Below are 13584 nucleotides of genomic sequence, written 5' to 3' on the forward strand. Positions count from 1 at the left end.
AATAACAGGAAGAGGAGGGAAGGATGGGATGGGAAAGATTGTATGTATCTGACTCTATTAGAGGGCTTTCCACTGATCTCTGTGTGTTTGGTCGTGTGTGTGTGTGTGTGAGGGGTGTGTGTCGGGGTAGGAGGGGATTGAGGCTGTAGCAGGCAGTCAGCCCCCAGCAGCTCAGCTCTGTGTTGTCACCGGGGAAACAAGCGACCAACCAGGCTGAGGCAGCCCAGACCTGTTTTGCTTCCTGCCGCCTGGAATAAAAGGGAAAGGAACAACTCTGTTTTTCCCCTCTTTCTTCTGTTTTTTTTCCCACTGTGGATAGCCTTTCATCATCAACTCCCACAGACAGACAGACATACAGAGGCTCACAACAAGCTTGCAATGTGAAGGGCACAGGGAGGGAGGCAAGGAGTGTGTGTGGATAATGGCTCACTATAAGGATGTAGCCGTCAAAAAGACCTCTTCTCTCAACCTGGTGACGGGATTCTTTCAGTATCTCCGCGGTAAGTAGGCCAGCAGCAGTGATTTCTATAGATTGTCATCTCTCACTGCATCCCATCCTCTCATCCTTAGTGGATGATTGAGTTCATGCATATGGAAATTAACAAGGAACCAAGCTTGGATTGTGATTTATATGGAGGTGAACCAGATATATACAGACACAGCAGCACTATGTATGTAAGGCATATGGTGGAGGATTTAGTTAGTGCAGAAAATAACAAAGAGTTTACTGAGGCTTTGGTTTAGCTAGGTAAACCAGATACAGCACTATGCATGTTGTACGCTTCACTGGGCATCCCTGTATGTGCATCACTGATGCTCCTTCAGATGACACTATATGCCTTTGAGTTAATATGGGTTCTTTTCTCTCTGTGGAGGCTTTCTATTGTTAGCATAGCCATGTTCTCCAGCATCACGTGACCAGAGAGTATACTTTAAGTGCGGATGTTTAAAAATGGCCACTGTGTATGTGCAGCATTGCTCAACCTACTGACACATATGCACATGTCACTGTGTGTTTAGTGGACTACAAACGCTGTGCAATGCAAGTCACCCTTTTCTTCTATGAAGCGACAGATGTTTTGTGTAGTGTGAAATCAGAAATGTATTATGCATGAGTCTGTCTGCATATATTATCCCCCTCTCTACAAAAGCGCAGGCTGGGGGTGACCTGAAAGAGTATGCATGCCGTTATTGGTGGGTTGGACACTGAGCAATGAGTCTGCACGATGTGTGAAGCTGTGAACAGAAGTCTCCTCTGCTTATACTTGATCTACTTAGGACTCTTACTTTGATGGGACTTTTATTTGAGCAAACACCTGTCAATATCTAATCATTATATGTGATTGTATTATAAATATATGTTTTTTTAAAGGTGGTTTGGGTGCATCTTTAGTAGGGCCAGGAGGATACCAGTATCATAATATTTTTTACATGGCAAAAATGAAAACTTGTGAGCTAAAGCTTGGAAAAATAAATAAATATGAGTTTGATGATGTTTGTTTCCATCATTAGGGCTGTTTTCCTAAAGAATTTAAATCTGCTTTGTGTTTTGTTTCCTTGCCATAATATGGCAATACACAATATGTCCTGGCTCCGATGTTTAGTCATTAGGTACAGTTGAAGTCGGAAGTTTACATACACCAATTCCTGACATTTAATCCTAGTAAAATATCCCTGTCTTCGGTCAGTTAGGATCACCACTCTATTTTAAGAATGTGAAATGTCAGAATAATAGTAGAGAGAAAGATTTATTTCAGCTTTCATTTCTTTCATCACATTCCCAGTGGGTCAGAAGTTTACATACGCTCAGTTAGACTTCTGCCAAAGTCGATGCCTCTCCTTGTTCGGGCGGTGTTCGGCGGTCCAACATCGCGGGTCTTCTAGCCATCGCCGATCCATTTTTAATTTTCCATTTGTTTTGTCTCTTTTTCCCACACACCTGGTTCTCATTTCCCTCATTATGTGTTGTGTATTTAACCCTCTGTTTCCCCTATGTCTTTGTGTGGTATTGTTTATCTGTTTCATGTATGTCTGGTTGCGCTGGGTTATGTCAGCCCGTATTGTATTTCGTGTTCGTTGTGCCGTGTGCTTTTGGTTCGCCTAAATAAAAGGCTCCGTTTGCTACCCACTATCTGCTCTCCTGCGCCTGACTCCCTTGCAGCCATTTACGCATACGTATTTGGTAGCATTGCCTTTAAATTGCTTAACTTGGGTCAAACGTTTCAGGTAGCCTTCCACAAGCTTCCCACAATAAGGGGTGAATTTTGGCCCATTCCTCATGACAGAGCTGGTGTAACTGTGTCAGGTTTGTAGGCCTCCTTGCTCGCACACGCTTTTTCAGTTCTGCCTACAAAATTGTATATAGTATTGAGGTCAGGGCTTTGTGATGGCCACTCCAATACCTTGACATAAGCCATTATGCCACAACTTTGGAAGTATGCTTGGGGTCATTGTCCATTTGGAAGACACATTTGCCACCAAGCAATAAGCTTTAACTTCCTGACTGATGTTGTGAGAGGTTACTTTACTATATCCACATGATTTTCCTTTCTCATGTTGCCATCTATTTTGTGAAGTGTACCAGTCCCTCCTGCAGCAAAGCACCCCCACAACTTGATGCTGTCACCCCCGTGCTTCACGGTTGGGATGGTGTCTTTGGCTTGCAAGCCTCCCCCTTTTTCCTCCAAACATAACGATGGTCATTATGGCGAAATAGTTCTATTTTTGTTTCGTCAGACCAGAGAACATTTCTCCAAAAAGGACGATATTTGTCCCCATGTGCAGTTGCAAACTGTAGTCTGGCTTTTTTATGGCGGTTTTGGAGCAGTGGCTTCATCCTTGCTGAGCAGCCTTTCAGGTTATGTCGATATATGACTTGTTTTACTGTGAATATAGATACTTTGTAGCTGTTTCCTCCAGCATCTTCACAAGGTCCTTTGCTGTTGTTCCGGGATTGATTTCCACTTTTCGCACCAAAGTACTTTCATCTCTAGGAGACAGAAAACATCTTCTTCCTGAGTGGTATGACGGCTGCGTGGTCCCATGGTGTTTATACTTGTGTAACATGGAAATTGCTCCCAAGGATGAACCAGACATGTGGAGGTCTACAATTTTTTTTCTGAGGTCTTGGCTAATTTCTTTTGATTTTCCCATGATGTCAAGCAAAGAGGCGCTGAGTTTGAAGGTAGGCCTTGAAATACATCCACAGGTGCACCTCCAATTGACTCAAATGATGTCAATTAGCCTATCAGAAACTTCTAAAGCCATGACATAATTTTCTGGAATTGTCTAAGCTGTTTAAAGGCAGAGTCAACTTAGTGTATGTAAACTTCTGACCCACTGGAATTGTGATACAGTGAGTTGTAAGTGAAATCATCTGTCTGTAAACAATTGTTGGAAAAATGACTTGTGTCATGCACAAAGTAGATGTCCTAACTGACTTGCCAAAACTATAGTTTGTTAACAAGAAATTTGTGGAGTGATTGAAAAAGGAGTTTTAATGACTCCAACCTAAGTGTATGTAAATGATAGAGGAAATTATAGTTGAAATGATTAATTATGTATACATTATTGATTAGAACCATTTATTCTAATACTATTATGTTATGGTATGAAAAGTATGAGTTCTTGGTTCTTGGCTGTTACTGAAAATGTAAGCAGAACGAATTAATTGTCTGTGCCTCTCGGGCAGTTTATGGGGAGATGCTATAGCTTTTCAGACAGATAAGAAATGTTTGGATGGTGTTCCATTAGTGGAGAAAAGTATATATTTTAGACAGTTTGGAATGTAGTTTTATGGGGGAGTAGGAGAAGAGTTTCAGACCTAAAAACAATGGGCTCTTGTGAGAATCGGAGAGAGGGTGTGAAACTGATGACGTCATTTCATGTTCTCTCTTTAAAATGTAATGTTCTTTGTATTATGGGTCAGTACTCTCTGGAATTAAACGCTCTTACCTGGCTTTTAAGACTGGTCTCGATCTACTTCATGCATAATTAATGAACTTACACCTCATTAATGAATTAGAAACGAGTGCGAATTTGGTTTTGGCAACAAAATACATAGGAATCTAGAATTCCTCTATCAGTAAACATCCGACTTCAACTGTATGTCCACATGTTCCGTTGTTGTACACCTAAATGTTTATATATGTGCGTTCTAGGAGCTGTAATTGTGTTGCAGGATGCACCAATGTATCTCTCCTCTCTTCATCTCTTCCTCTGATCTTCCATACCACTGCATAACTTCCTTCCTCTTTCACCTCCTCTATGCCAGGTTTTCCCTAAACTCGGAACCCCAAGGGGTGCACGTTTTGGTTTTTGCCCTAGTACTACACAGCTGATTGCAAATATCAACTAATCATCAAGCTTTGATCATTTGAATCAGTCGTGGAGTGTCAGAGTAAAAAACAACATTTGGGGTCCCCATGACCGAGTTTGGGAAACTCTGTGCCATATCCCTGCTTAGATTACTGTGTGGTCTGGGGCTGCGCAGATCAGAGGTCTACACTCGTAAACAGAATGGATACTACTCACAACTCAATTAAATATTCACATTGTTTGTGAATGCACTTACTTGAACAGGCTGCAAGAAGCGTTGGGAATAGAGAATATACTTGAGCTATAAGGCACGGGTGGGGTGGGGTGGGTGGGGTGGTATATGGCCAATAAACCATGGCTAAGGGCTTTTCTTAGTTGCGGAGTGCCTGGATACAGCCATTAGCCGTTGTATATTGGCCATATACCACAAACCCCTGAGGTGCCTTATTGCTATTATAACTGGTTACCAGCTTAATTAGAGCAGTAAAAATAAATGTTTCATCATACCCGTGGTATACAGTCTGATATACCATGACTGTAAGCCAATCAGCATTTAGGGCTCGAACTACCGATGAAACAGGGGAGGCAGCAGTTGTGAGCAGGGTAGGCAGTTATCTTGTGTGACATCATGTATTGACCATGTTCTGTACCACTTCAATTCCAGATGAACAAGAGGCCGTACAGAAGAGGACCTTTACAAAATGGATAAACTCCCACTTGGCAAAGGTAAGAAGATATCCTTTACTATGTCTTTGTGCTTCACCACAACACTTGATAAGATATGTGTTGTGTGTTAACACATCATGATGAGTTAACTATCGTGCCACCCACAGCTTCCCTTTCCGTATAGGAGCGGAGATGATGAAATAACATTATTACAATGGTATAATCACTGATATACAGCAATTGTATCACTATGATAATATTGCTATCCTGACCTTTGTTATCAGATGGCTGTAGTAGTATTGTACTGCTGTCTTTGACCGCCCAGTTTTATAGCTGCTCACTGGACAGTGGCATTTCAGTAGTCCTCGTGACCCTGTGTGAACAGAGATTGGACCATGAGATGAGGGTTGTCATCCAATCATAATGATTCTGCGAGGCACCTCCTAGTGTAATGGAACCACATTATGCAAACAAAGTGTCAGAGGTTTTTATGTCAATTTCGTACACGTGGAAAACTACAGTTTGATTGAGGCCATAATATTTCAAGATATGTTTTTCCTCATCCGGATGTTTGGATTGTGTTACAGTGTAGCTACTGAGTTGTTTGTAGAATCAGTCCTGTAAATGTATTTTAAACGAGACCAGGGGAGAGTGAGACAGAGAGAGACACTAGTAAAGATGACTCAGGGCAGAGATCCGTGTGTTTCTCAGTTCCTCAGTAGGCTTACAATATGCCTGCAGCATGCCTTGCCGAGCCAATGTGATGGACAGAGTAAAGTTGACTCGGAAGGTAGAACTATCCGTGTCACTGTGTTGTATACAGGAGATCACCAGGGCAGCATTTTAGAGAAGATAATACCTGTAGAGTAAAGCTGTGTGTGTGTGCGCGCACGTGTGTGTGTGTGTGCTGCGTTTGTGCCTATAAGTATGCCTGCACACTTGTGTGTGTGTGTTTGTGTGTGTGTGGGGGCGTGCGTGTGTGTATATATTTGTCCATGGCTAGATTTGGCAGGCAGGGAGAGTTTAGCAGCACGGTGCAGATGGAGAGTGTGATGTGGGAGGAACATTTCTCTGCAGGAAGCAGAGTCTGCTCCAAAAGGCCATATGACAGTTCAGCTCTTTAACACTATAAACATACTCATCATGAGTTATAGCTATATATAAACACATAGGATAGCTCATAATGTCATCATCATCATCATCATCATGAGTGTGTGCATAACGCATTACAGATACGTGCTTCATAGATACTGTTAGTGCCAACCATGTTTTCTTGCTGTATTTTAGACAGCCAGGTTTTGCTGGCTCAAAGGTTTTCGGTGACACAGCACATTGTGCTGCTGCTTGGTCAGACAGGGTGACTAATCAACTAGTACAGGGTTTAAGTTTTGAACCCAGCGGAGAGATCTGTCTTTTGTCCTGTCAAATTTGGCCCACGGGGCGGCAGTTCAAAGCGAATCTGAGTAATGTGGCTGGCCAATAAGTCACCACGGAGGTCTATTCCTCATTATTCATGCTGTACACTTATACGCCCCCCCCCCTCTCTCACACACACTCTCACCTCTCTCTCTCTCTCTCTCTCTCTCTCTCTCTCTCTCTCTCACTGTCTCACTCTCTCTCGCTCTCTCTCTTTCTCCTTTCCTCTCTCCATTTCTCTCTCTCTCTCTCTCTCTCGCTCTCTCTGTGCATACCAATGAACCTGTAGAATAAGCCTAGTCATGAGCCTCTCGCTCCAGTTCACTAGGCTACTGCTACTGTAGGAGGGATTCAAATCTCAATTCTTATCAGTTCATCTTTCAATCAGTTTATCTAATCTCATCTAAACCTTTTCCGTCAAGTAAGCAAGCCATTCTGTATGGATTACGATAGACCACATGACGGGTGCCTTAAAGTTCCCATTTTAAAATAGATTTTTTAATCAAATTCTGAATGGAACAAAATGTAATATGTTTGGTTTTATGATGGAAAGTGCTGGCCCTTTTAGTTTGAACTTTCACTGGGCAGTCACGCTTTTCCCATTGTGTCCATTTCCTCTCACATTACCAAGCACTTTTGCATTGATTGAATGACAGTGTGTGCGTGCGTGTGTGCGTTATGACAGTGTGTGTGTGCACATGCATGTGCGTGTGTGTATGTGTGTGTGCGTGGGTGCGTGTGCATGTGCATGTGTGTGTGTCATGACAGTGAAAATGGGGCTTGTCATGTGACTCCTATTTTGTTTGTCACAAAACCCAGGATGGGCTTGATTTTTTTTTTCTTTTACCTTGTGACTCATTTAAGTGTAATGACATTCTGGAGATGTATGGTTCGTGTTACCGGTCAAATACTTTAATGTCATTTCTATATTTAAATTGATCTTGTTGTTAGGATATGACTGGTGGTCATAAAGGAGCAATAATATTATCTAAAAGACTTCCATTGGATTCTGTTTTTGAAGCAAAGAAAATAGCACAAAAACCAGTGTATACTTGTCACACTGTTGTTACTCCACAGTCCCAGCCAACTGCATCCTGTCGTCCTGTCATGAAATGTGACGACTTGTGAAACGAACAGCTCAGCCTGCCAAGACCATTCCCACAAAGACCAGCGTTCCATTAATTAATGCATTGTTTTCGTGTATGATTTCTGAGAATGTTCTGTGTGTTTCATGATGTAGTTTGCTCTGTCACCTAATTCCCTCAGCTCTGATAATACATGGATAGTTGGATACAGTGTGTTACATGAAACAACTATGCCCAGCTAGGGTTAAATGGACCCATGCTCTGATTTTGCTCTGAATCACACTGCCTCAGGCACAGGCACCTCGCCATCTCAGATGCACAGGCACCATCTTTTCAGCTGCAGGGGAGCTCTTTCTGTTCTCTTTATAGTCCAGCCGTTAGCTAGCCAACAAGCTCTGTTCAGTCTGGACTCCAGTCTGTAGCTGGCTCTGCTTTCTTTTCTCCTCAACACAAGGGCTGGGGAGAGGGCTGTTGAGTCTGGACTCCAGTCTGTAGCTCTAGCTAGCTAGCTCTGCTTTTACTCCAACCTGTATAGTAGCTAGCTAGCTCTGCTTGTACTCCTGTTTCTAGGATTTACTTATTGAAAGATTATAGTGGATTGTAATAAGATAATGTCTTTATTAACTTCTTATGGCTGCAGGGGCAGTATTGAGTAGCTTGGACGAAAGGTGCCCAAGAGGTGCCCAGAGTAAACGGCCTGCTCCTCAGTCTCAGTTGCTAATATATGCACAATATTATTAGTATTGGATAGAAAACACTCTGAAGTTTCTATATCCAAACAGGAAGTGAGAAATCTGAGGTTGGTCGATTTTCAACCCAAGCTCTATTGAATTCACAGTGGGATATAAATGAAGTTGCACTTCCTAGGGCTTCCACTAGATGTCATCCGTCTTTAGAAACTTGAATGAGGCTTGTTGTGGAAATTTCCTCTATTTACCAAATCATGAGTGCAAACCACACACAAGTCAGAGTTAGTTATCAAAGTCCATCTTTAATTTATGAGCTCTATCACAACCCTGTGACTCTCAGATCAATTCAGTGTCTATCAATGAATTCTCTGAGAGCCCCTTACACATTGCAGCTGAGATCCTTTAATAGCAAAAAACACACATAGTCAGACAGCATAGACATAATAAATTGTTCAGCTTTGTCTCCTTACTCAAACCCAGAACCATAAACCAATCCTCCATATCAACAGGCATATATCAAATCCATCCTATCTTGACAAGATCACAGAGACACACTGACTGGCACACAGACATTGTGGAGCCAAGAGATACACGCTTGACCTCTCCCCTCTCTCCAGCCCAAACAACTTAGTCTTGACATGGAACAGATACTGCAAACCCTGCCACAGTATTATACAAAAATAACATTCTGATGAGAAGTCATTTACAAACATATGATGAATATAAAACATCTTACCTATGTTACCACCTAATTCTGAATATTCCCCAACAGGCTTCTACTGTGTTGTGGGACTGAATAAGAGCTGAATGAGTCAGGTTACTGGCAGAGAGCCATTTCCTGGTCATGCGCATTCCACATGATATCGCCCTGCGTTCCATTGCTCCTCTAGACACAAATGATTTCTCCGGTTGGAACTTTATTGAAGATTTATGATAAAAACATCCTAATGATTGATTCTATACTTAGTTTGAAATGTTTCTTCGACCTGTAATATAACTTTTTGAAGTTTTTGTCCGAAGTACTACACGAGCGTTTGGATATGTGTACCTAACGCGCTAACAAAAGTAGCTACTTGGACATAAATAACGGACATTATCGAACAAATCAAGCATTTATTGTGGAACTGTGATTCCTCGGAGTGCATTCTGATGAAGATCATCAAAGGTAAGGAAATATTTATAATGTGATTTCTGGTTTCTGTTGACTCCAACATGGCGGCTAATGTGATTATTTTTCTGAGCGCCGTCTCAGATTTTTGCATGGTTTACTTTTTCTGTAAAGTGTTTTTGAAATCTGACACAGCCGTTGCATTAAGGAGAGGTATATCTATAATTCCATGTGTTAACTTGTATTATCATCTACATTTATGATGAGTATTTCTGTTGAATCGATGTGGCTATGCAAAATCACTGGATGTTTTTGGAACTAGTGAACGTACGCACCAATGTAAACTCAGATTTATGAACTTTATCAAACAAAACATACATGTATTGTGTAACATGATGTCCTATGAGTGTCATCTGATGAAGATCATCAAAGGTTAGTGATTAATTTTATTAATTTGTTTTATGTGACTTTGGCTGGAAAAATGACTGAGTTTTTCTTTGATTAACCATAAACTGTAAAAGATTACAACAAGATTACCTTTAAAACGGTATAAAATACATGTATGTTTGAGGAATTATAATTATGAGATTTCTGTTGTTTTAAATTTGGCGCCCTGCACTTTCACTGGCTGTTGTCATATCATCCCGTTAACGGAATTGCAGCCGTAAGAAGTTTTAAACAATAGGTGGTTTATAATTTGTAACAGTATAGCCTACCAATGACCAATTATTAGTGTATTAGTTTCACTGTTGAATCTTCTCTTCCCTAGCGTAAACCACCTCTAGAGGTCACCGACCTCTTCGAGGACATCAAAGATGGGGTGAAACTTCTGGCTCTGTTGGAGGTGCTGTCTGGACAGAGACTAGTAAGCACTGCTCTTAATATATACAGTCATTGGTAATGCTGGATTATTCTATTCATGCTACAGAGTTCAGTCGCATTCAATTACCATAATATTGTATTGAACTTTCTTGCTGTATTTAATGTGAGCGTTCTGATAAGATTTTGTGTATTTACAGTACTCCATATGGAAAATACACTTAAACTTTACTTGAACCCTCCCTCCTCTCTCCCCAGCCATGTGAGCAGGGCCGCCAGCTGAAGAGGATCCACTGGGTGTCCAACATCGGCACCGCCCTCAGGTTCCTCGAAGGCAGGAAGGTAAGCACGCCCTCAGAGTAACTACACAGTATTTTCCCTGAGTATTTTGTCATAGCTCGAGGGCCCATTCGCAATGTCACATATCTTCTAAGGGTTTTATTCCAAACATTTGGCCAAGGCTTGTGAAAAGAATATTCATCTCTGTTTAATGCTAGCGGTTTGAAAATACGACATTGTATCATAGTGTTTATGAACAAAGATAGATAAATGGAGGCAATGCATGGAAATATGTATCTATGCAAGGCCATATGGATGGTATATCCTCTCTCAGTCAGTATTGCTTTGAGGCCTGTATCTTACTGTGACCTTCTCTCACCATGCCTGACCTCTGACCTCAGTCTGTGTACCGAGGATCCCCGGTCAGTGGCTGCCTGTAAAACACACTGTGTTCATATACTGTATGCATTCCTTTTGTTTAATTCACGGTGTCTATTCCTAGCTATTCTTTGGTTGAGCCATTCTTTTCCTCTTTGTGCATCTTGACTATTGTAGTGCCATCAACCAGGTGCTTTCTGGTTGTCATGCATTTTGAAACTTTGGAGTCAAAGCTTTCCTGCCCTCTCCTTTCTCCAACCTTTGTGAAATAGTCACATCATCAAAACAAATCCTACAAAAAGACGAATGTAAATATGCAGCAACCTTAATGTCAACTAGTTTGCTCATCCAAAGTTTGTTACAGTGATATTCACTCCATTGGCTTTATTGTTACTGTCCTGCCAAATTGAGTACTCTACAGCTTTTATGTTTTTCCTTTGTTGAGCTTGGCTGTTTCTGCCTCACCTGCTTCCGCTCTTCCAAATATCACGTTGTTGCATCAGAGAGCTGATTTTGATGGCTGTGAAAGAAAAAACATAAAATCGTCATTACTATGCCAATGGCCCACTCACTCAACAATGCCTTTATTTGTTAAACAGTGTTTCAGAATGTACCTATGTATGAGTACATGTATTTCCCAGACATTTCATTTCATGACAAGTTGTGAATTGCAGTTAAATTGGGGTTTTCTTTCCCAACAGATCAAGCTAGTCAACATTCATGCTACTGACATCGCAGACGGTCGACCATCCATTGTCCTGGGGTTGATATGGACCGTCATTCTCTACTTCCAGGTAATGTGTTGTTGTATCTGGTCAGTTTGACACTTACATGTTGTAATATGACTGTCTGTGATTGTTAACAGTGTCTCACAACTCTCCGTGAGTCGTCTTCAGTGTTGTTTTTACCTGTTATATCGAGAAGTGACCCTTTAATGCACTTTTTTTAGATCTAATTGGATCTACATACAGTTATTTGATGTCGTTATGGTTAATCACAGCATGTTTGCTCTAATTGCTGACCCTCTGTCAGATCGAGGAGTTGACCAGTAACCTACCAGCCCTGGCAGCCCTGTCCAGCAGTACCTCCTCAATGGACAGCATGGCCAGTAACTCAGAGACGGGCAGTCCCCCTATGAAGAGGAAGGTAGTACCCAAGAAGTTCCAGGGCAACGCCAAGAGGGCCCTGCTCAGATGGGTGCAGTGCACCGCCGCCAAGTACGTATGCCATTATATATTTGGCCAGCTTTTCTAACCAGTGCTCCAGCGGGCAAAATGGGTTGAAATGATGAAATGATGTCATTACAACTAAATTAAGACCAGTTCAACATCATTTTCTCTACCATTTTCTCCACGTCAGCCAAGATGATAGGAAACAGCTGTCTGTATCACCCGAACTGTCTGTATCTTAATTTGAGTTATAATTTCAAGAGTGCTCTGCCACCGGCCCACTGTAAACAGGTACTTCTGTTTGTCCCAAGGCGTCAGGGCATGGAAGTGAAGGACTTTGGTGCTAGTTGGCGGAGCGGGGTGGCGTTCCACTCTGTGGTCCATGCCATCCGCCCAGACCTGGTGGACATGGAGGTGGTGAGGAGGAGGAGCAACAAAGAGAATCTGGAGGAAGCCTTCTCATTGGCCGAGAACGAGCTGGGCATCCCACGCCTGCTGGATCCAGAAGGTTACTTACCTCTCCTCTTCTATTTAATGAAAAATAAAAGATTGCTTTGTCAAAATAAGCGTACACTCCCTCACTCATCCCCAGTTCCGGCTGGTACATAGGGCAGCAACAAAGGATCTCCACCTCTGTCTTCCATGATGCAAGAACTATGCAATTCCAACAGAACTTTATGGAATACTCTTTTAAAGTTTTCATTGAAGACGGTGCAAGGTTTATTTATGGGTGTTTCGTTCCTTCAAAGTGTTGTTGATATGTCTGTCTGGAGATAATAATGCAGACAGCAGCTCAGCAGCAGTCACTTCAGGAGAGATCAGACTCCTGACTCCTGAGGCTTCATTACGAACCTCAATAAACGTCTGTGTTTATCATGGCCCTCGTTTTCTCAGAGATCAGGTCAGCGATAGAGATGACAGGAGACATTTATAATTAGATGTCAGTGTGTCAGAGGAAACACAAAATGTAGTCTCCTTCAGGGCACAAATGTGTTCCCTGTTTTTACTGTGTCATATTTGTTATAGAAATGATGTTCCTGCCCTGCCTGTATTTTACTCTATATATACATTTCAAATGACCACAGTTTACATATGGTTAATCGAAAGTGGCATATAGACCTATACACACATCAATCATACTTAATTGACATACTGTAGTTTGCTTGATGGATACCACTAATGCCATTGTTTTATTATTTACTACTTTCACGCCAGACTCTCTCTCTCACTCTCTTCTTCTGCAGATGTGGATGTAGATAAACCGGATGAGAAGTCCATCATGACATATGTTGCTCAGTTCCTCAAGCACTACCCCAACCCCCACCACTCCGAGACAGATGGACAGGAAGATGAGGTACCAAGCTATATTCACTGTAGTCCTGAGTCATGTACTGTATTGGCATGGGCAAACTCAGTGTTGTGTTGTAATGCTTTATTTAAGTATTAATGCCTGAGAAGCCAGTGTTTGGAGGATATATTGGCATGGGTTTTGTTCGTCTCGGGCCGGCAAACCGTGCCAATATATCCTCCAAACACCGGCTTCGAGGGTATTATCACTTTTATACAACGGGTTACCAACATATTCAAAATAATGATTGACATATTTTCATAAAAATAGTTATTTGGATGAATTTATTAATTAATACTATTTAATCCTT

At 41.7% G+C, this 13584-nt stretch overlaps 1 protein-coding gene across 1 annotated transcript in view; it reads left to right on the forward strand.

Annotated features, from left to right (window-relative positions):
* The first annotated feature begins 421 nt into the window (after nucleotides 1-421).
* Nucleotides 422-13584, forward strand: part of syne1b (spectrin repeat containing, nuclear envelope 1b) — a 134948-nt gene continuing 121785 nt past the window's right edge. The window contains exons 1-8 of the mRNA XM_065003343.1: nucleotides 422-500; nucleotides 4982-5043; nucleotides 10051-10146; nucleotides 10359-10442; nucleotides 11459-11551; nucleotides 11790-11974; nucleotides 12238-12434; nucleotides 13171-13280. Coding sequence (XP_064859415.1) covers nucleotides 422-500; nucleotides 4982-5043; nucleotides 10051-10146; nucleotides 10359-10442; nucleotides 11459-11551; nucleotides 11790-11974; nucleotides 12238-12434; nucleotides 13171-13280 — 906 coding nt within the window. The remainder of the gene's footprint in view (nucleotides 501-4981; nucleotides 5044-10050; nucleotides 10147-10358; nucleotides 10443-11458; nucleotides 11552-11789; nucleotides 11975-12237; nucleotides 12435-13170; nucleotides 13281-13584) is intronic.

The sequence above is a fragment of the Oncorhynchus nerka genome, linkage group LG18 (assembly GCF_034236695.1).
Source record: "Oncorhynchus nerka isolate Pitt River linkage group LG18, Oner_Uvic_2.0, whole genome shotgun sequence".
NCBI classification, from domain to species: Eukaryota; Metazoa; Chordata; class Actinopteri; order Salmoniformes; family Salmonidae; genus Oncorhynchus; species Oncorhynchus nerka.